Source organism: Pongo pygmaeus, chromosome 1 (genome assembly GCF_028885625.2).
Source record: "Pongo pygmaeus isolate AG05252 chromosome 1, NHGRI_mPonPyg2-v2.0_pri, whole genome shotgun sequence".
Lineage (NCBI taxonomy): Eukaryota > Metazoa > Chordata > Mammalia > Primates > Hominidae > Pongo > Pongo pygmaeus.
The window spans coordinates 52,315,837-52,336,592 of NC_072373.2; the positions used below are offsets into that span (position 1 = coordinate 52,315,837).

Genomic DNA, 20,756 nt, shown 5'->3' on the forward strand with positions numbered 1-20,756 from the left:
ATCTGACAGACTTGTTTTAAATCTCAGTTGTATCCCCTTGTAGCTGTGTTTTTAGTATGTACCCTAGGCTGTCATTTGCTTAAGGTGTCCTAATGGTCTTAATAGCTACTATGTAGTATGATTGTAAGAATAAGAGATACTTATGGTAAAACCCCTGACACCTTTCCTAATTTGCCCTGTTTTACTCAATCCACTTCAGTTATGTTGGACAACTTACAGTATCTCAAACGCTATAGGCACGCTCCTGCTTCGGAGTCTTTGCACTTGCTATTTTCTTTGTCAAAATATTATTCACTGTGATATCCTCATGGTCCAGCTGCTCTCTGTTACTCATCTTTTGCTTTCTTCTATAGCATTTTTTGCCAGCTCACAATTACACAATTTACTTATTTATTTGGTTTTTGTCTGTCTTACCCCACTAAAGTGTAAATTTCACAATATCAAGGATTGTGGTCTCTTCTATTCACTACTACTGTACCCTTGGAGCCTAGAACAGCATCAGATACATAGATTTACGGCCCTCAATAAATACTTACTGGATAAATAAGTAAATAAAAAAATTATGGAATAAATAGTAAATTTTAATATTTATTAATTATCCTATCTTAAGCCTAGGGACAACTAACTTTACATTGGTTGCCTCTAAAACCAGTAAAATTTCTGTTCCAGCCAAACCATTCAACTCCAAATAGTCATGCTAATTCCTACATGTGTGGGATACAGCAGTATGGGATACAGCATGACTGAATCCCACAGTGTTATTATTAAAAGTACACTGCCTTTGGTTTTGCTTTTAATAAAACTTTTCTGAAGATAAAAACTAGGAAATATAGGACAATCTACTTAACATGTTGCAACGAAACTTTGAAGGAATCACTACTTTTTATTAAACTAAGAAGGACACTAGATGACTGATAAAGGGTGCTAACCATAGCAACCAATAGGATCTAATACTAGATGACTACCTTCTTCCTTTCAGAAATTTTACGGTTTATTGTTAAATCAAAAATATGTAAATAAAATAAAAGATGACATTTTATTAATAAACACAACAAATAACACACGCACAGTAAAATAACTTGCACTCACTGTTTTGAATCAATAATAAAGGAAAGTAATCTTTTGGTGCCCCAAGTAATGAATGCAGTTTGTGAAAAAAAGTAGGTTAAAGAATTGAACATTCAAATATGGAAGACAGCCAAACTATTTGTCCCGAGGAAATATGAAGGCATGTTTACACCTAATTCTAGTGCTATTTTACATATTGATCAGACTCTAAGTTAATTTCATAGGCCAAATTTACATAGGAGGAAATTTCTGAACACTTATTTCAAAGTGAAAGGCTGAATATGTAAAAGGTAGGGACAGTGTAAAGAGGGGGAAAATAAGAGAACAATATGGGCACATTGTTTAGCATAATCTTTTCTTCTACCACATGTTAATACAAGGATATCCATATCATGTCTCTTGAAACAAAAACTATTTACTCGACAAATATTTATTGAGCACTTACTATGTTTAAAAAATCAATTGTAAACCAATTTTACCCAATAAAAGTGGTATTAACCAAGTGTTTTTTAAATCATATATCAGAGTTTTATTCATAGTACATGTTATAGGTTGAATTGTGTCCCCAAGGTATGTCAGAGTCCTAACCCTCAGTACCTGTGAATGTGCCCTTATTTGTAAATAGGGTTTTTGCAGATGTAATCAAGTTAAGATGGGGTCATTAGGGTAAATCTACTCCAATATGGCTGATGTCCTTATAAGAAGAATAAAAGAGAGGTAGACAGATAAAGTGAGAACATCATATGATGATAGTGGCAGAGACTGGAGTGATGCAGCTGCAAGCTAAGAAACACCCAGGACTGAATGACATCACTAGAAGCCAGGAAAAGGCAGGTAAGGATTCCAAGTGGAGTCTCAGTGGGAGCAAGGGGCTTCCAACCTTTGATTTCGGACTTCTAGCCTCCAGAGCTATGAGAGAATACATTTATGCTGCTTTAAGCCACCCAGTTTGTAGTACTTTGTTACAATAGCCCCAAACTGAAAGTAACAAAGATGTCCTTCAGTAGGTGAGTGTTTAAGCAAACTGTGGTACATCTATATAATGGAATATTATTCAGTAATAAAAGGAAATGAACTATCAAGTCACAAAAGCACATGGAGGAAGCTTAAATAAATATTGCTGTGTGAAAGAAGCTCGTCCAGAAAGGCTACATATTGTATGATTCCAATTTTAGAGCATCCTATAAAAGACAAAACTGTAGAGACATAGAATGATCAGTGGCTGCCAGAGAATCAAGGGTGCAGAGAAGAGGCACAGGAGACTTTTAGAATGGTAATTATTCTGCATAATACTTTAATGATGCATTTGTCAAAATGTACAGAATTTTACAGTACAAAGAGTCAATCCAATTGCATGCAAATTTAGAAAATCATTTAGGAAATCAAGGAAATCCCAGGAAGTAATTCAGACTTTGACACAACAATCTAACTGCATCACAAATGTATGAAATAATCTCACAGAAGGGGTTGGGGGAAAACTGTTCACCTAAGTAGTTTTGGAAACAAGTGGACTCTGAAAAACTAAAAACAAAAGTAAATAGTTATAAGTACTGTACTTAAACAGATAAAGTCGTTTCCCATAGGAGTATGGGTTAACAGTCTAATACTGCTATATATGTATACTTAATTTAAATGGCAGATAGTGGAAATCAGGTTTCTCACTGTTGGAATTGGAATTTATAGATAAGCAAGGGGAGACAGCTAGAATGATCCATGTGGAAATGGAGTTAGAGGCATCAATATGACCTCATGTTCAGCTTAATACAGACGGGCACAGATTTACATATAGAGATATCTATAGAAACATGTATATACACAGACTAGTACACAGACATATTTCTGTGCTCTTTCAGCTGAGATTGTCTAAAAGACCTGACACCCCAGCAGCAACAAGCACACCTCACATCCAGATCTTGGTTTTGGTTACCATTCTCTAATAAAAGGAAACAGGGCTCCTTGGAGAAATGGTGATTTATGCTAGGATTGGGTCAGGAAATACACAAGACCAGTCTGAAAAAGACTGTAGAGCCATAAAGGAAGAAAATCCTTTTTTAAGAAGCACCCCACATTGCTGGGGAGTACGTGAAAAGAAAATAGGAGCCAGCTGAAAAGAACTCCCACAGGCCAAAGCTGGAACAATTTGAGTAACAAAATAAAATAGTATTGAATTGTAACCCAGCGTATAAAATAAATGTCAATAAATTCATACTGATATAAATAAACAATTGAATAAGTAAATAAATGGAAGAGAAGAGTCAGATCTCCTATGCAGAAGAATTTCGAATAATTTATGTAAATTTTTCCCTCCAGGAGAGAGATCATAACTTCAAACTTCTTAAGTGTGGGTTACACATAGTTACTTCCTTTTCTAAGAGTACAGTATGGAGAAGAATAAAAGACATAACTTTATAGTTATCAGAGAAACCTGATAGCACCACCTCCCAGGTGATTAAAGTCAATATCAGCAGTCACATATCATGTTGATTGTATAAATCATTGATAATATTATTGATATGATGTAATGAGGATAACCCTTTGCCTTTGTGGTCTTCATTCCAATAGCCCATAACTCCAGTTTCACCATGAGGAAAACATAAAACTAACTCCAATATTGGGAGAATCTATAAAATAACTGGCTAAAACTCAAAACCTTCAAGGTCATCAAAAACAAGGAAGGCCTGAGGAACTGTCACGGCCAAGAGGAACCTCAAAATACAAGACAGCAAAATGTACTGTGATATCTTGGATGGGATACTAGAACAGGGAAAGCATGTCAGGTAATATCTAAGGAAATGTACATAAATTACTTAGGTGAACAGTTTTCCCCCAACCCCTTCTGTGAGATTATTTCATACATTTATAATGCAGTTAGACTGTTGTGTCAAAGTCTGAATTACTTCCTGGGATTTCCTTGATTTCCTAAATGATTTTCTAAATTTGCATGCAATTGGATTGACTCTTTGTACTGTAAAATTCTGTACATTTTGACAAATGCACCATTAAAGTATTATGCAGAATAATTACTATTCTAAAAGTAATTACTATTCTAATTACTATTCTAAAAGTAATTACTATTCTAAAAGTAATTACTATTCTAAAAGTCTCCTGTGCCTCTTCTCTGCAACCTTGATTCTCTGGCAGCCACTGACCATTCCACATCTCTATAGTTTTGTCTTTTATAGGATGCCATAAAATTGGAATCATACAATATGTAGCCTTTCTGGACGAGCTTCTTTCACATAGCAATATATATTTAAGCTTCCTTCATGTGCTTTTGTGACTTGATAGTTCATTTCTTTTTATTACTGAATAATATCCCATTATATAGATGTAGCACGGTTTGCTTAAACACTCACTCTAACTTTTCTTGTCCATTTGAAATTCAGTATTTGATATTGTGAGACCATGAATGATAATTTTTGAAAATCACCAATGATGAAAAAAAAAGTATTCAATTCTCCAGAAAATTTTGCTAAGAGAAGTATCTAATAAAAGAAGCCACAGTTAACTCTGCTATGTAATGTATGAAACCCTGGCTAACCTTCATGGAGTAGTGACGATTTTACTGTAAACTGATGGGATTATTTCATTTATGAGGAAGCAAAAAGATACCTTTTTCTCATACTAATAATTAGGTAGGCACTTTACAAAATGCCGCTGCAAGGATATTAACTTGCACAGTAAAGATCAAAGTTTTCAATGTTTCTACACATGTAGAATTTTAAGAGTATGTGATTACTCCCTAATGAATAACATCAGCCTTCTCTGACATATTAAGCAAATTCAATTATTTCTTATTTAATCTCTATTTGTTCTTCATTCTTTTAGGTATATTAGTAAGAAAGTACTTTTTAACATAACACCATTCAAATCAATTACTTAATAATTGCTAATGGTTTTTAGAAGATTGGATGCTACCCCAAATTCTTTAACATTGTTCTAGTAACTCTAAAGCAGTTTTGTCAAACCACATTTTATTTACATGTTGTGATCATACTTTAAATGTAGATTAAAAGTTACTTTTAAATTAATCTCAATGTGGCATTTACATTGAAAATATTGTTTACCCCCAAATTTATAAAGGACTAGAGAAATAGACATTGCTTTTCTAATTCATGGTATGGTTGTTTCTTTAAAACCCTTCAGAACAGATTCATACATCAAGGTCTCAAAAAGAGTTTATTATAAAGTACTCTTATTATTTAAAACAGTCTCTGAATAATGGATCACAGGAGAGTCTCACTCTAATAAGTTTCTCTTTTAATACATCAGAAGCAAAAAATAATAGCTCTTCTTGAATTATTAAAATTTAATTGGTCCCACACATTAGAACCAGTTTTGCAAAATCATGGAACAGGTATGAAAACAATCAGGACAAATTCATTGCAACTCCAAGTGAAGAGAATGTCTGCCTGCTCAGGAACAGAAAGGGAATGTCACTTCCTGAACTCTGCTCTAATATTCCTCATGTCACATGTCTTCAACTGGAAGGACATAAAGGTTGATCAAAACATAAACAGCATTCCCCTGGTAGCTGAGCAAGGTAGAACTTTAGATACAAAATACAGTATGGAGCTGGAGGTGATTATTTTCTCTTAAATTTAAGGGAACATATTTCAAAGTTCGAAGGAAGAATCATTGATTTCTTCAATTAATATGATACTAATAACTAAAATTTCTTTCTCCCTTTCTTCTTACTTCTTGAGACAGGGTGTAGCCCTTTTTACCAGGCTGGAGTGCAGTGGCAGGATCATGGCTCACGGCAGCCTCGACCTCCCAGTCTCAAGCGATCCTCCCACCTCAGCCTCCTGAGTAGCTGAGACTACAGGCACATACCACGATGCCCCGTTAATTTTTTATATTTTTGTATGTAGAAATGAGGTCTTGTTATGTTGCTCAGGCTGGTCTTGAACGAGGCTTAAGTGATCTCGTTTCAGCCTCTCGAAGTGCTGGGATTACAGGCTTGAGCCACCATACCTGGATAATGGACATTTCTTTGTTTGCTATTATGTTCCAAGCAGAGTCTTAAAGTCCTTACGCATTATCACTTCATGGGAATAACTACATGTTAAGTTAAGAGCCCACACTCCAGAGCCAGATCTCCAGGTTCACATTCCAGATCTACCATTCACTAGCAGTTTGGCCTTGGACAAATTAATAAACCTCTATGTGCCTCAGTTTCTTCAGCTGCAAAATGGAATTAATAAATTCTACTTGACAGGGTTATTATGTATATAAGAGTGACAACAATTATAAAGCTCATAGTGTTGATCTTTTCTTCTAAATAATCTCGTTGAAGAGCGGGATATGTTTATATTTAACTATTCTGATGATTCCTAGCATCATTATGTAGTAGGTTCTTAATTAAAGATTTATTGTATAGCTCAGAGCTTCTGGTCACCTGTATTTGAAATGAAGAGCTAATTAAATTATAGTTTCCTAGGATCTACTAAGTACCTGGGGCTAGACTTGAGAAGCTGTACATTTTAACCAGGCATTCCAGCTCTCTGAGGTGCCTCAAAGTTTGAGGTACACTGGTATAGTGACTTGAATCTTTGTTTCATCTTCTATAAAATGTGAATTACTATGATAGTATCTATCTTATAGGGTTGTTGCAAGAAGTAAATGACATATAGGATATAGAAAATGCTTAACACAATGTTAGCAATTTTTACTGCTAGATATTATGTTATTCACTTGTCTGGAACACAGAATTTATGTCGAGAATACTAGGTGATAAGGGTAGAAAGGAAGGCTGATGCTAGATTGTTTTAAAGTCAGGTGGGAAAAAAAACTCAGCTAACAAGGTCTAAACTACGTGTTTTGATTGGGAAGGCAATATGATTATATCTTGCCAACAAATACACCAACACAGACAAAAGTCTACCTGCTTAAAAATTGAAAAAAATGAGACTTCAAATGTACTTTTTTTAAATGAATAAAAATACTATGCTGGAGAATAAATCAAATAATTACAAAGTATTTAGAATCTATCAATAAAATCACTTAAAGAGAGCAAAAACAAATGATGTACATGTAAGTATCAATTCATAGTTATTATACTTTTAATTGAAGATATCACATACTCATTTCCTTTAAAACAAACCGCAGCAAACTCCAGGAATTTTCTTATATATTACATTGAATGACAAGGCTCTTTGCCATAAAATGCACCATAAACTCACTTCACATTCATTTTATGTCTTATTTCTTTTTCTCCCTTTCTTCTACCTGCACAACTAAACACAGCACTTCTCTTCCTCATTCTTCATTACCTGGGGCCCTCATTAAGTTTCAAGGAGGGTAAATAACTATTTAAATAACAACTCTTTAACAAATATATCTCTGAAAAAAAATCTTTCGTGCGTGTGCATTCAATCAAGTATTATACTGATCATTTGTTTAAAGTTTGACTTGGTTTTTGTATACCTGCCATCAGCTACCTACCCACAGCATTTACTTATTTCTTCACTCAGTCTCTAATATATGTTCATCTGTAAACCGTACAAGTAACAATCTCACTGGTGCAGCCACAGAAGGTGACCCAGATTATCCAACACTGTGTGCTAATGCCAAGTTGTCTTGTTCAACGGCAGCTGCTCTACGCTTTGCCTTGTTGATATTCAGATTCAACAGACACAAATCACATGGCCCCTTTGACAAGCACACACTCTCCCTGTCTTCGTTTTAAGCGTGTTGAATAGCTACTGTCCTTCATAAACACACAGCTGGGGCGATTTGGTCTCCTCTGATTTTCCATCCAGCCATAGAACTGACAAGATTATCTCAGAAATATTGCTCTTGCTTCTATTTGGGGAAGTTTGTGGAAAATAATATCTCCATTTATAAAACAGAAACACATAACAGTAAAAGCCCATTTCTCTGGTGAAAGAAACACTTTGAACCATTACCCTCTGGGAAACATTGAGACTGTCCCCTTGATTATGAGAGCAAATGTTGCAACACAGAGTTATTTAAAAGTGAAGATAAATATATAGTATGTGGGGATAAAATGAAATATAGGTTATGAATAACTTCTTTTTAAAGGATATCAATTAGTAAGGGCCAACTCTATTTTGTAAAAGTGTAAACACAACAAAATATCTTCTTGTCTATGTGACCATTTCATTCTACAGCTCACTACTACAAAGGTTAAAAACAAAATTTCTGTACCTGAATACCTATTGGAAATCATAGAATCTTAAAATTGACTGTTCACATTGACTGGTATCACTGATTTCTTTAACACAGGACACTTAAAAAAATAAAAATAAAAACTTCCTTTTTTAGCATTGTATTTTATAGAACATGCAACATTATCCATTATTTGTAAGAAATATAATAAGCCAGAAATAAACCAGGAAAAATGCCCAAAGTGGGAAAGGCTTACTTTTTATGTAGATAAGCAGTGAGAAACTGAGGTAGAAGATGAGAAGGTAGTTAATGTTCTTAAGTGCCATGGTCTTATTTAGAGAACATCCTCTGGTGTGTTGCTGGTGGTCTGGTCCCAGTCCGGCTCCTGATCCCTGTCTCAGAGAGGAGCAGGTGCCTCAGAACCCCCAGGTGCCATCTCTGTCCCACCCCACTTACAGCTCCTTCACAGAAAATACAGGGACTTAGATTCAAAAAGCAGTTTGTGCTTCTTAGCATCACTTAAACGGGAGGATGGGGTGATTTTTCAAACCTGGTGCAGATTTTTTCAGGCTGGATTGGATTCATTCCCCCCTCAAGCCTTTGCTGCGAGTTTTCTTCTGTTAATGCTGCCTCCTCAAAAGGGCCTACATTAGAATAGTGTCTTCAATTGCTCTCAATAGAGGGATTAATTTCTGATAACTGTCTTGCCACACAATTATGATCTGGCAACTTTTAAAGGAATACCGTATGTTCCTGTATATTTACTTTCATCTTCAGAACACAATTCACAGAGAAGTAATCTTTTCTGTTCATAAATTATATTCCCACAACTCAGATTTCTGTTGTTTATAAGTTGGGCCAAGACAGAAGAAAACTTAAACTACTGCATAAAATGAACAGAGTTCTGGAGATCATTCAGGGGCAGATTTTGTCGTAAGTCCAGAGCTCATTTTATTTTCGGTTCATGAAATTACATGCTCTGGGATTTCTTGAGCTTTTGTTTTACTATAGTTGATGAATGTAAATATGTTTGCTTATTTATAAAATACACTTGCTTTAAATACACAATATTTTCTCAGATTAAATTGCTCAAGTCCTTAAAATTGTATTTTTATTAGACACCATGAAAACATCCATTAATTAAAATCAGAATGCTTTATTTTTTAATTGGTGTTAGTGCTAGTACAGAGCCTTTTTCCATTGTTAAAACTGTTCACTGTTACACTTTAAAATGCAATTTCTATAGCTGATTTTTACAAAGCTTTATAAATCTGCCAGATATTTAACTATGTAAAGTATATTTTGAAGTCTTTATATTTTCTGCCCATGTCTCTAATATTTTGACAGTCAGCTTAATGTTTTTTATTAATATTATTCTCTCACATACTCACAGATTTACTTGCTAAAGTAGGATTTATCCATTTAAAATTATTTAATTTTTATAGAATTCATGACAATTATTATTTTTAAAGATTTTTTCCTCCTCTCATGCAAATAATTTAACTTGGGCAATTTAACAATTAGAGTAAAAGAATTTCAGATTACAGAAGCATTATTAACTCCCTATTCTAATCCCTGTGTTTTGTCAATTGGAGAATTGAGAAGCAGAGCAATTATTCTGTGTGCCCAGAGTGATCTGGTGGGTCAGTGTCAACATTAGGACTGGAGTCTTCCCATGATTTCTAGAACATTAGTTCTTCAATAAATCTTGTGAAGTCTCTTTTCATCTTTATTCTTATGTGTTCTGTCATGCCTTTTGCAACGATACCACTCTGGGACATCTACATACTGAACCAACTTGATCTCCATTCATTCTAAAAAGGCCTCCACCATGAACCCCAAGACTAAGGAATTTACAACATGGAAGGCCGATTGATAGACTGGAAAAAAAATGAATAGACTCAGGTAAAGAATCTTATGGTATTAGAAAGCCTTCTGTTAGGGTGTCTTTAATTATGAGTGTCACAATCAAAGAAACAAAGAAAATTAGTTTTTCAAAAGACAAAAGTGTCAAAGAAAATAAGCGGTTGAGAAAACATGTTATACAAAGAATGGTTATAGGAATTATATACATGGAGTTTGAATATAAAAAAGTAAGTGGATATAGCCATTATACAAATGAGTCAATAGCTACCATGTATCAGATTTGGGCTAGTCAGGAATTCCTTTAGAAAAAGATATGATATTTACGTTGAATTTTCAAGCATAAGTATGGGTATGCTGTGGTCTGAATGTTTTCCCCCCTTCCCAAATTCACATGTTGAAACCTAATCCCCAATGTGATAGTATTAAGAAGTGGGGAGTTTTGAAAGGTAGTTAGACCTAACTCTCATGAATGGGATTACTGCCCTTATAAAAGAGGCCTGAGGGAGTTTATTTGCCCCTTGCACAACATGAGAACACATAGAAGGAACCTTCTAGGAGGAACAGAGCCTTGGCAGCTACCAAATTTGCTGGTACCTTGATGTTGCTCTTCCCAGTCTCCAAAATTATAAGAAGTCAATATCTCTTGTTATAAATTACCCAGTCTAAATTTTGTTATAGCGGTATGAAAAAACTAAAGGTATAACAAATAAATAGGGCAAGAGTGAAGTTTAAGAGTTTTACAGAAAAGGGATATGTATATAGGAATAGAGGCCTAAAGCAGTTGGGCAAATCAAGAAACTAGAAATATTCTGATATTGCAGAAACATAGGTGTGAAGAGATGTCAGCAAATAAGACTCAGCAAATCCACAAAATCAAGGAAGTTTAATTTTCAGTATGAGGAAAAGACACCATTAATAGGTTTTAAGTAGTGAATTCACATACTCAGAGTTGTGTTTAGAAAGATAAATCTAGCAGCAATGTAGCAACGGTTGGAAAAGGGCAGATGGAAAGCACAGAAACCAGTGAGAAGGATATTGCCATTGTCCACAAGAGAGATGATAAGGGACTGAACTAAAGCAGAGACAGTGGGGATGATAAAATGAAACAAAACAGCAATAAACTAGATACATTTAAAGACATATAGAGAATAAGGCAACATGAAAACTAATTTTATCAGGTTTTGAGCTTTGGCATTTGGGCTATTATTAATGTCATTCATAAAAATGAAGAATATAGACAAGGGCACCTACACAAGAAACAGCAAAAACCATCCTTCCCAAGTCAAACACATTTAAATATATGTCTGTATTTGAGCAAAGTGTAACTTTTATAGAAATATGCAAGTGAGCTCAACAGCAATAAAGTAAAATAACCAACTGAGATAGACAATTCTTGACTTTTGGAATGGAGACAAAGACAGAGAGAGAGAGAAAGAGGAGGAGGGAGGGAGGGAAGGAACAAACGAAAGAAAAGAAGGAAGGAAAAATGAAGGAAGGAAGGACAAAAGGAGGGAAGAAAGGACAAAAGGAAGGAAGGAAGAAAGGAAAGAAAGAAGGAGAGAGGAAGAAACAGAAGAAAGAAGGAAACAAAGAAAAGAGTAGTTCAGAAATAGGGAAATCAATGAGAACTGAGATGAAACTAAACTCTCATGTGGAAATGCTACAATTCACAGTTCACAAATGGTTCCCATGGAAGCCAACCTCTACTGAAGATGAGCTCACAGCTTAAAACTATGAATCAAACTAGAAACCCACTGCCATGACAGACATCGGACACAATGAATGGGAACATTCACACTCAAAAGATTCATGATAATGGAGCTAACTTAAGAGATTATAAAATAACACTTTGTTAAGATACAGAAAAAAAGAATCAAAGAAAATAAGTGGTTGAGAAAACATGTTATACAAAGAATGCACTGCTCTGGCCAGGCGCGGTGGCTCACGTCTGTAATCCCAGCACTCTGGGAGGCCGAGGCGGGTGGATCACCTGAGGTCAGGAGTTTGAGACCATCCTGGCCAACATGGTGAAACCCTGTCTCTACTAAAAAAATACAAAAGTTAGCCAGGCATGGTGGCGGCCACCTGTAATCCTAGCTACTCGGGAGGCTGAGACACAAGAATCCCTTGAACCCGGGAGGTGGAGGTTGCAGTGAGCCAAGATCACACCACTGAACTCCAGCTTGGGTGACAGAGCGACAGAATGAGACTTTGTCTCGAAAAAAAAAAAAAAAGCAGAATGCACTGTTCTTATGCACTGTTCATGGGTAAATTTGTACAACTTTTATGGAAAACAATAAGGAAATTACTCAAAGAACTTAAAATAGAACTATCACTTGATCCAGTAATCCCATTACTGTGTAGCTACCCAAAAGGAAAGGAATCATTATATGAAAAGCATACCTGTACTTTATATGTTTAATGCAGCACTATTCACAACAGCAAAGATATAGAACTAACCTAAATGTCCATCAATGGATGACTGGATAAAGAAAATACGGTGTATATATAACACAATGGAATTCAATTCAGCCATAAAAAATGAAATCCTGTCTTTTACAGCAACATGGGTGGAACTGGAGGCTATTATCTGAAGGGAAACAACTCAGACACAGAAAAACAAATACCGCATGTTCTCACTTATAAATGGGAGCTAAATAATGTGTACACATAGACGCAGAGTGTGAAATGATAGATGATGGAGACTTGGAAGGTTGAGGAAGTTGGAGGAGGGATAGATGATGACAAGTTACTTAATGGGTATAATGTACATTGGTGATGGATACACTAAAAGCCTCAACTTCACTACTCTGCAATATGTCCATGTAACAAATTGCACTTGTGCCTTTTAAATACATATAAATAAAAATTTTTAAGAGATAAAAGAATGCATTTATTTTATAAAACAAGAACAAGACATGATAAAAATGATTAGGCCTATTCAAAAATAAACCGAACATAAATTCTAAAAATAAAAAAAGTCATTAAAATTTTTTGAAAAATTTAACTAATAACTTAAATAGTAGTTGACACTAAAATAAACTAAACAGAAGATAGATCTGAAGTTTTTTTAGAATAGATCAATGTAAGATAAGGAGTTGGTGAAAAAGAATGAACAATAAAGAGACATGGAAAATAGAATAGAAAGTTCTATCTCAGAAGCAAGGAAAAAATTGGGAGAAGGTAAGTATCAAGAACTAATGGACTAGAGTTTTCAGATATGAAAAAAATATGATTTCTCCAGTTTAGAAAAGCTCACTGAATCCCTAGGAAATATTACATTTAAAGTGCAACAAAATTGCAACAAAAACAAAAATTGACAATTGGGACCTAAATAAACCAAAGAGCTTCTGCACAGCAAAAGAAACTATCATCAGAGTGAAAAATATACAGAATGGGAGAAAATTTTTGCAAACTATGCATCCAACAAAGGTCCTACATCCGGAGTCTATAAGTAACTTAATCAGTTCAACAAGCAGAAAACAACCCCGTTAAAAAGTGGGCAAAAGACATGAACAGACACTTCTCAAAAGAAGACATACAAGCAGCCAAGAAACATGTAACAAAATGCTCAACATCACTGATCATCAGAGAAATGCAAATCAAAACTACAATGAGATGCCATCTCACACCAGTCAGAAAGAATATTTTTTTAAAGTCAAAAAACAACAGATACTGGTGAGGCTGCAGATAAAGGGAACACTTACACACTGTTGATGGGAATGTAATTTAGTTCAGCCACTGTGAAAAGCAGTTTGAAGATTTCTCAAAGAACTTAAAACAGAAATACCATTTGATCTAGCAATCCTATTTCTGGGTATATACCCAAAGGAAAATAAATCATTCTACAAGAAATACACACGCAATCATATGTTCATTACGGCGCTATTCATAATAGCAAAGACATGGAATCAACCTAGGGTCCCATCAATGGTGGATTGGATAAAGTAAATGTGATACATACACAAGATGGAATACTTTGTAGCCATAAAAACAACAAAATCGCGTCCTTTGCAAGAACATGGATGTAGCTGCAGGCCATTATCCTAAGCGAAATGATGCAGGAAGAGAAAAATCAAATACTGCATGTTCTCACTTATAAGTGGGAGCTAAATATTGGGTACACATAGACATAAAGATGGGAACAATAGACACTGAGGACTATTGAGAAGAAGGGGGTGAAGGGCTGAAAATTACCTATTGGGTGCTATGCTCACTACCTGGGTAATGAGATCATTCATACCTCAAACCTCAATGTCACACAATATACCCATGTAATGTATCTGCACATCTACCCCCGGTATCTAAAAGTTAAATTTTAAAACAAGAAAAATAAATACATACAGTGCAGTAAAATAGACAAAATAAAATCTTATAAAGTCAGCAGCATTTGTTGTTAAAAGTCTAAAATGTTTACAGTAGAACAATAATAAAAATGATGAAAGACTTTTCATGAACAAATTAGGCGCCATAAAACAAAGAAAATAGAAGAAGAAGATTTATAGATAAAAATAGAAGGTACAGTTTTAAAATATATTCCATTTGAGCTGTCTATCAAAACCAAGTGAAGATCCAGAACATAGCAGGTTCTGGAGATACAATTTCAGAATGTAGGACAGCTGTTCTTACTGGTGGAAACTACTGATGTCATATTAATGTACAAGCATTTGTTTGTTTTACACGTACTATACAAAAGTGTATATTATATGTACACCTGCAATACATCAGATACTAGAGTCATCATCAGTAATTTGCATGTTTAAGACAGGGTCATCACCCTTGTTGAATTAAACTCTGGTGAGCAGATGCAGTCTTTTGAGGAAAAAAGTACTTTATCTCCCAGTTCCCTGATACTCAAAATTGATTTAATAAGAGTACAAAGATTTATCTTCAGCTTAGTACCAACTCTATACTATAGATTATTTTATGTACATTATCTCACTTAATACAGCATCTCCACAAAGTAGATTAAATTAACCCTATTTGACAATGGCAAAAAAGATATTGAGAGACCCAAGTTACCTGTGTAATAAGTGCTGCAGTTCAGATTCACACCCAACTTGCTTATTCCAATGTTCTTAATTATTGTTATAATGGTATTTATTGTTAATTACATAATTATAAATGTATTATTGTGAAAAATCCCAAATATTATGATAAATACAAAGAATCTTTGATGAACAATCCCACACTCCTCTCCAGAAATAATCATTGTTATTTGTTAATGAATATCATTTTATACCACTCTATGCTACAGTTCGATAAATACATAGATGATTGATAGATGATGGATAGATGAATAGAGACATAAATATTATTTTGCTTCGTTTTTTAAATAATGGTATGATACTCTGTATTATTCTGCAACTTGCTTTTCTCACTCAACAGTGTGTCTTGAAGATTTTGGCATTTAACTCACATACTTTTTAATGCCACGTGGCATTTCATAATATGCATGTGCTATAGTTTAATGATTTCATGTTTCTGGGCATCAATGTTTCCAATTTACTTTATGCAAACAATGATTAATAAAAATCATTTTACACACCCGTTTGTTCAAATGCACAGGAGTTTCTCTAGGGTAAATGCTAAAATTTACCTTAGGCAAATACAGAAATTTTGAGGATAAATTTTGAAGCTGGCTATTGGGTATGTAAAGGTATATCATATTATTTATTCTATGTTTGTATAGATTTTTTAAAATTAATTACAAAAAACTTGAAATTTTACATTTGCGTATTTTTCATATTTAGAAAAATTGAGCATCTTTTAGCATTTGCATTTACTCCTCAATGATTTGCTAACTCATATCATATTCACTTTTTGATTAACTCTTTAAAAAGTTTTATTTAGAGGCCGGCCGAGGTGGCTCATGCCTGTAATCCCAGCACTTTGGGAGGCTGAGGCAGGTGGATCATGAGGTCAGGAGTTCGAGACCAGCCTGGCCAATATGGTGAAACCCTATCTCTACTAAAAATACAAAAATTAGTTTGGTGTGGTCATGCACACCTGTAATCCCAGCTACTTGGGAGGCTGAGGCAGAAGCAGCTCTTGAACCTGGGAGGCGGAGGTTGTCTTGAGCCAGGATCTCCCCACTGTACTCTAGCCTGGGTGACAGAGTGCGAGATTCCGTCTCAAAAAATATATATATATTTAGTTAGTTGTAGCGTTTCCTTATAAAGGTTTGATCTTAATTCTTCGTCTGCTATAAATGTTGAAAATGTTCCTTCTCAATAGGTTCATTTTCTCTTAAAGTTTATAGTTTTTCTTTATTTGATTTTGAAAATTTTTTATGACTTTGATTTTTGTGTTATTGAAGAAGGCTTTTTTTTCTCATCAGGCTTACTAACACAGGGGTTCCCATTGGGTTTTATTCCAAATTTTATTTAAAAAAATTAAAATACATGTACTAAAATTTCTTAAAATTTTGTGATTTTAACCCACATGGAATACATGTTTATGAATGATCTAACTTACAGTTTTAATTTTATTTCTAAATTATAGATTTAACTTTATTTCCAAATGGATAGCCAATGTCCAAACTACAAAATCATGTATGAAACCCGTATATATAAAACAATTTTTGTTTAATTAAACCTTTGTGATTCCTTTGCCAGTAAACTTAGTTGTTTCTTCTTCTTCTTCTTCCTCTTTTCTTCTTCTTCTTCTTCTTCTTCTTCTTCTCCCTCTTCCTCTTCCTCTTCCTCTTCTTCTTCTTTTCTCTCTCTCTCGCTCTTTCTTTTTTTAGGGTCTCACTCTGTCACCCAGCCTGGAGTGCAGGCAGTAGCGCAATCTCAGCTTGCCGCCACAACAGCCCGAACTCAGGTGATCCTCCCAACCTCAGCTTCTGGAGTACCTGGGATTACAGCCAAGCTTCATTGTGCCCGGTTAATTTTTTTTTCTTTTTTTTTTTTTAGACATGGTGTCTCACTATGTTCCTAGGCTGGTCTTTAACTTCTGGGCTCAGGCGATCCTCCCACCTTGGCCTCCCAAACTGCTGGGATTGCAGGCATGAGCCACCATGCCTGGCCTGAAACTTTCTTTTAAGTGTTTGCCTTCCCTTGTACAGTTTATCTTCCAGATAGCTTTCTAAGCAGTTGGTCTATTTCCTTTCAGCAACAACTATTCCAAGTATAATGGGGACTGCATTTATTGTGTAAGTTAATGAAGGGGTAATTTATATCTTTTCAATACTTCTTCTTTCCTTTTTAAAGTTCAGGTATACAAGTGCACAAAATGCAGGTTTGTTACATAGGTACACATATGTCATGGTGGTTTGCTGCACCAATCAACCCATCACCTAGGTTTTAAGCCCCACATGCATTAGCTATTTGTCCTGATGTTCTCCCTCCCCTCGCCTCCACCCCACTGACAGGCCCGGTGTGTGTTGTTCCCCTCCATGAGTCCATGTGTTCTCACTGTTCAACTTCCACTTGTGAGTGAGAACATGCAGTGTTTGGTTTCCTGTTCCTGTGTTAGTTTGCTGAGGATGATTGCTTAAAGCTTCATCCATGTCCCTGCAAAAGACATGATCTCATTCCTTTTTATGCCTGCACAGTATCCCATGGTGCATATGTGCTACATTTTCTTTATCCAGTCTATCATTGATGGGCATTTGGATTGATTCCGTGCCTTTGCTATTGTGAATAGCACTGCAATAAACATACGTATGCATGTATCTTTAAAACAGAATGATTTATATTCCACTGGGTATATACCCAGTAATGGGATTGCTGGGCCAAATGGTATTTCTGGTTCTAGATCCTTGACGAATCATCACACTTTCTTCCACAATGGTTGAACTAACTTGCATTCCCAACAACAGTGTAAAAGCATTTCTATTTCTCCACAACCTCGCCAGCATCTGTTGTTTCTTGAAAAACTACTATTCAAAGTATAATGGGGATTGCATTTATTGTAAAATTTAATGACAGGATAATTGATACCTTTACCTGTTCAATATTGCATTTTTCAGTATCTGAATAACCTTACAATATTTAACACATATTGAGTCATTCTTATAAGCCAGACACTCTCTAAAACCTTCCTATACATTCTTTATTTAATATCTACCATAACACTATGGAGGTTATTTTTTCCATTTTATAGATGATAAAAATACAAAGATCCAGTGATTCATCTCAGTTACCACAGCCAATAAGTCACTCTGGAGGAGAAGAGAATGTAGAGTAAGAAAAGGAGAGGGTCAGCAGCCACACTAATACTTAGTAATTGGAGGATAAGAAGCCAGAGATTTAAGCAAAATAACCAGGACATTGTGGTGTCATGGAAGAGAAGAAAGAGGGTCAGGAAAGAGAGTGATGAACAGTGGTAATGCTGCGGGAAAGTGAAGTCTGATAAGGACCAATTTGATTTGTCAGGAGGGGGATTTTTAGTGACCTTGGTGACAGAAATATCAATGGAGCATTGGGACAAAATTCAAATGTCAATTATTTTTATGAGTGAATTGAACATTAGCAAGTAGAGACAGTAAGTGCAAAGTACACTTTCCAAAAGATGGGTTGTGCAGAAAACATGGGATGGGGAGGCAAAGTTTAAGAGGGATTTATGGCCAAGTATTTTTTTTAACATGAAATACATGCAAAAAAAAGGAAGGAACCAGAAAAACTGAAGGTATGAAAAAGATAAAGATATTTGGTGGAGCAAGCTTCCTGAGGAGGAGGTGAGAAAAATGGGATCCATTTGTGTTACAAAAAATCCAATTATACTATTTTAGTTATTTTAAAATGTACAATTAAATTGTTAGCAACTATAGTCACCCTATTGTGTTATCAAATACTAGTTCTTATTTATTCTTTCTAACTATTTAGAATAAAAGATAATATCAAGTACTTAAATAGAGAGAAGAAGAAGCAGAGAAATGGAAATGCAGCAAGAGTCACCTACCAGCATTGATAACAGAGCAAAGGGTCCAGCTGAATTGATCCAGCTAAATTCATTTGTAATGCTGCTAAAAAGCACAGTGGCATGATCTTTCCAGCAGCAAAAAGAGTGCTGGTATAGAAGCAGAGCTGGCAGGCTACAGGACTACTTCAAGAATGGCAGCTTTCAGAGTGGAAGGATAAGTAATAGGTGGAGGGCTCATAAGCAATGCTTAGAGACAATGGGAACTGAGGCAACTAATGAGGAAAGTTATGAACAGACATGGAAAAAATGAGGTTTCATTGGATTAGCGGTATTTATGTGGTAGGGAAACAGATGAAATGAGACTGGGGTTGAATTCAGACAGTGGGATATTGAAGTCTGTAAATATAAAAGAAAGAACTGATTAGGCTTGATCTAGGCTAAATTGGAACCAAGGTGGAGATTGCAAGAAAATAGAATTTGTGTAGCCTAAGAAAACTATATAACAAATAGCTATTTAATAAAGTTCACCTCCACAAGTAGGTATTCAAGTAGATGAAGACCAATTGAGTGAGAGACTTGTGATGGTTAATTGTATGTGTCAACTTGACCTGGCTAAGAGATGCCCAGATAGCTTGTAAAACATTATTTCTGGGTGTGTAATGGGGGTGTTTCCAAAAGAGATTACCATTTGAATCAGTAGGCTGAGTAAAGAAGACCTGCCTTCTCCAAAGCGGGCGGGCATCATCCAATCCTTTGGGAATCCAAACAGAACAAAAAGGTGGAAGAAGGGCAATTTTGCTCTCTCTTCTTGAGCTGGGACATTTCTCTTCTCCTTCCCTCAGACATTAGTTCTTAGGCCTTTGGACTCTGGGACTTACTCCGGCGGCATCCCCCAGTTTTCAGGCCTTTGGACTTGGACCAAGAGTTACATCATTAGCTCCCCTGGTTCTCAGATCTTCGGACTCAGACTGAATTACACCACTTTGGCTTTTCTGGTTCTCCAGCTTGCAGATGGCATGTCATGGGAGTGAACGTGAGCCAATTTCCCTAATAAATTACACACACATACACACACACACACACACACACACAAATCCTATAGGTTCTGTTTCTTTGTAGAATTCTGACTAATATAGGACTAAATATATCTTTTTCCCTAAAGACTTCTAAGGAACCCTCCAAGTTTTTTATACTATATTCTGTGAGCTACAGAGAAGTAGAATAAAGGAGAAAAATCAATTTTCTGCTGTTCAGAGGAAGTAAAAAATTACGTGAAACATTTCCTCAAAAGATTTAGAATTTCATTCCATGTAGCTTTACTCCACTTGGAGCCCTTCTGCTCAGTGGGCATTTAAAAAAAGCAGAAATACAGATTTACACATATTAAATTTTAAGAAGTGTCTTAAACATATAAGTACATATATCAAATAAAGAGTTGTATATTTGAATCTGGAACTCATGAGAGAACTCTGAGTTAGATATATAAATTGACATAATGAGGCACATTAAGCCATTTGGAGAGACAATAACGCTTAGCGGGTAAGAGGAGATTATTTATAAAAATAATAATAATAATGAAGCAACAAGGACTAATCCCTGTGGCTCACCTACCTCAGTAAATCTAAAAGAACAAGACCAAGAAAAAGCAGCCAGTGAGTAGAAGGAGAATCCAGAAAAGATGGTTTCCTAGAAGGCAAAATAAGTATTTCTCTAAGAACAGAGTGATTAACTGAGTCATCTACTACTAAGTCAAAGAAGATGATGACTGAGGGCTGGTTGTTAGTTTGGTGACATGGAGGTCATTGATGACCTTGACAAGA

At 35.3% G+C, this 20,756-nt stretch overlaps 1 protein-coding gene across 2 annotated transcripts in view; it reads right to left on the minus strand.

Annotated features, from left to right (window-relative positions):
• Positions 1 to 8,685, minus strand: part of CRB1 (crumbs cell polarity complex component 1) — a 211,720-nt gene extending 203,035 nt beyond the window's left edge. For both annotated transcript variants that reach the window (XM_063647634.1, XM_054452101.1), the window contains exon 1: positions 8,459 to 8,685. In XM_063647634.1, coding sequence (XP_063503704.1) covers positions 8,459 to 8,528 — 70 coding nt within the window. In that variant the 5' untranslated portion in view covers positions 8,529 to 8,685. The remainder of the gene's footprint in view (positions 1 to 8,458) is intronic.
• Positions 8,686 to 20,756: the final 12,071 nt, after the last annotated feature.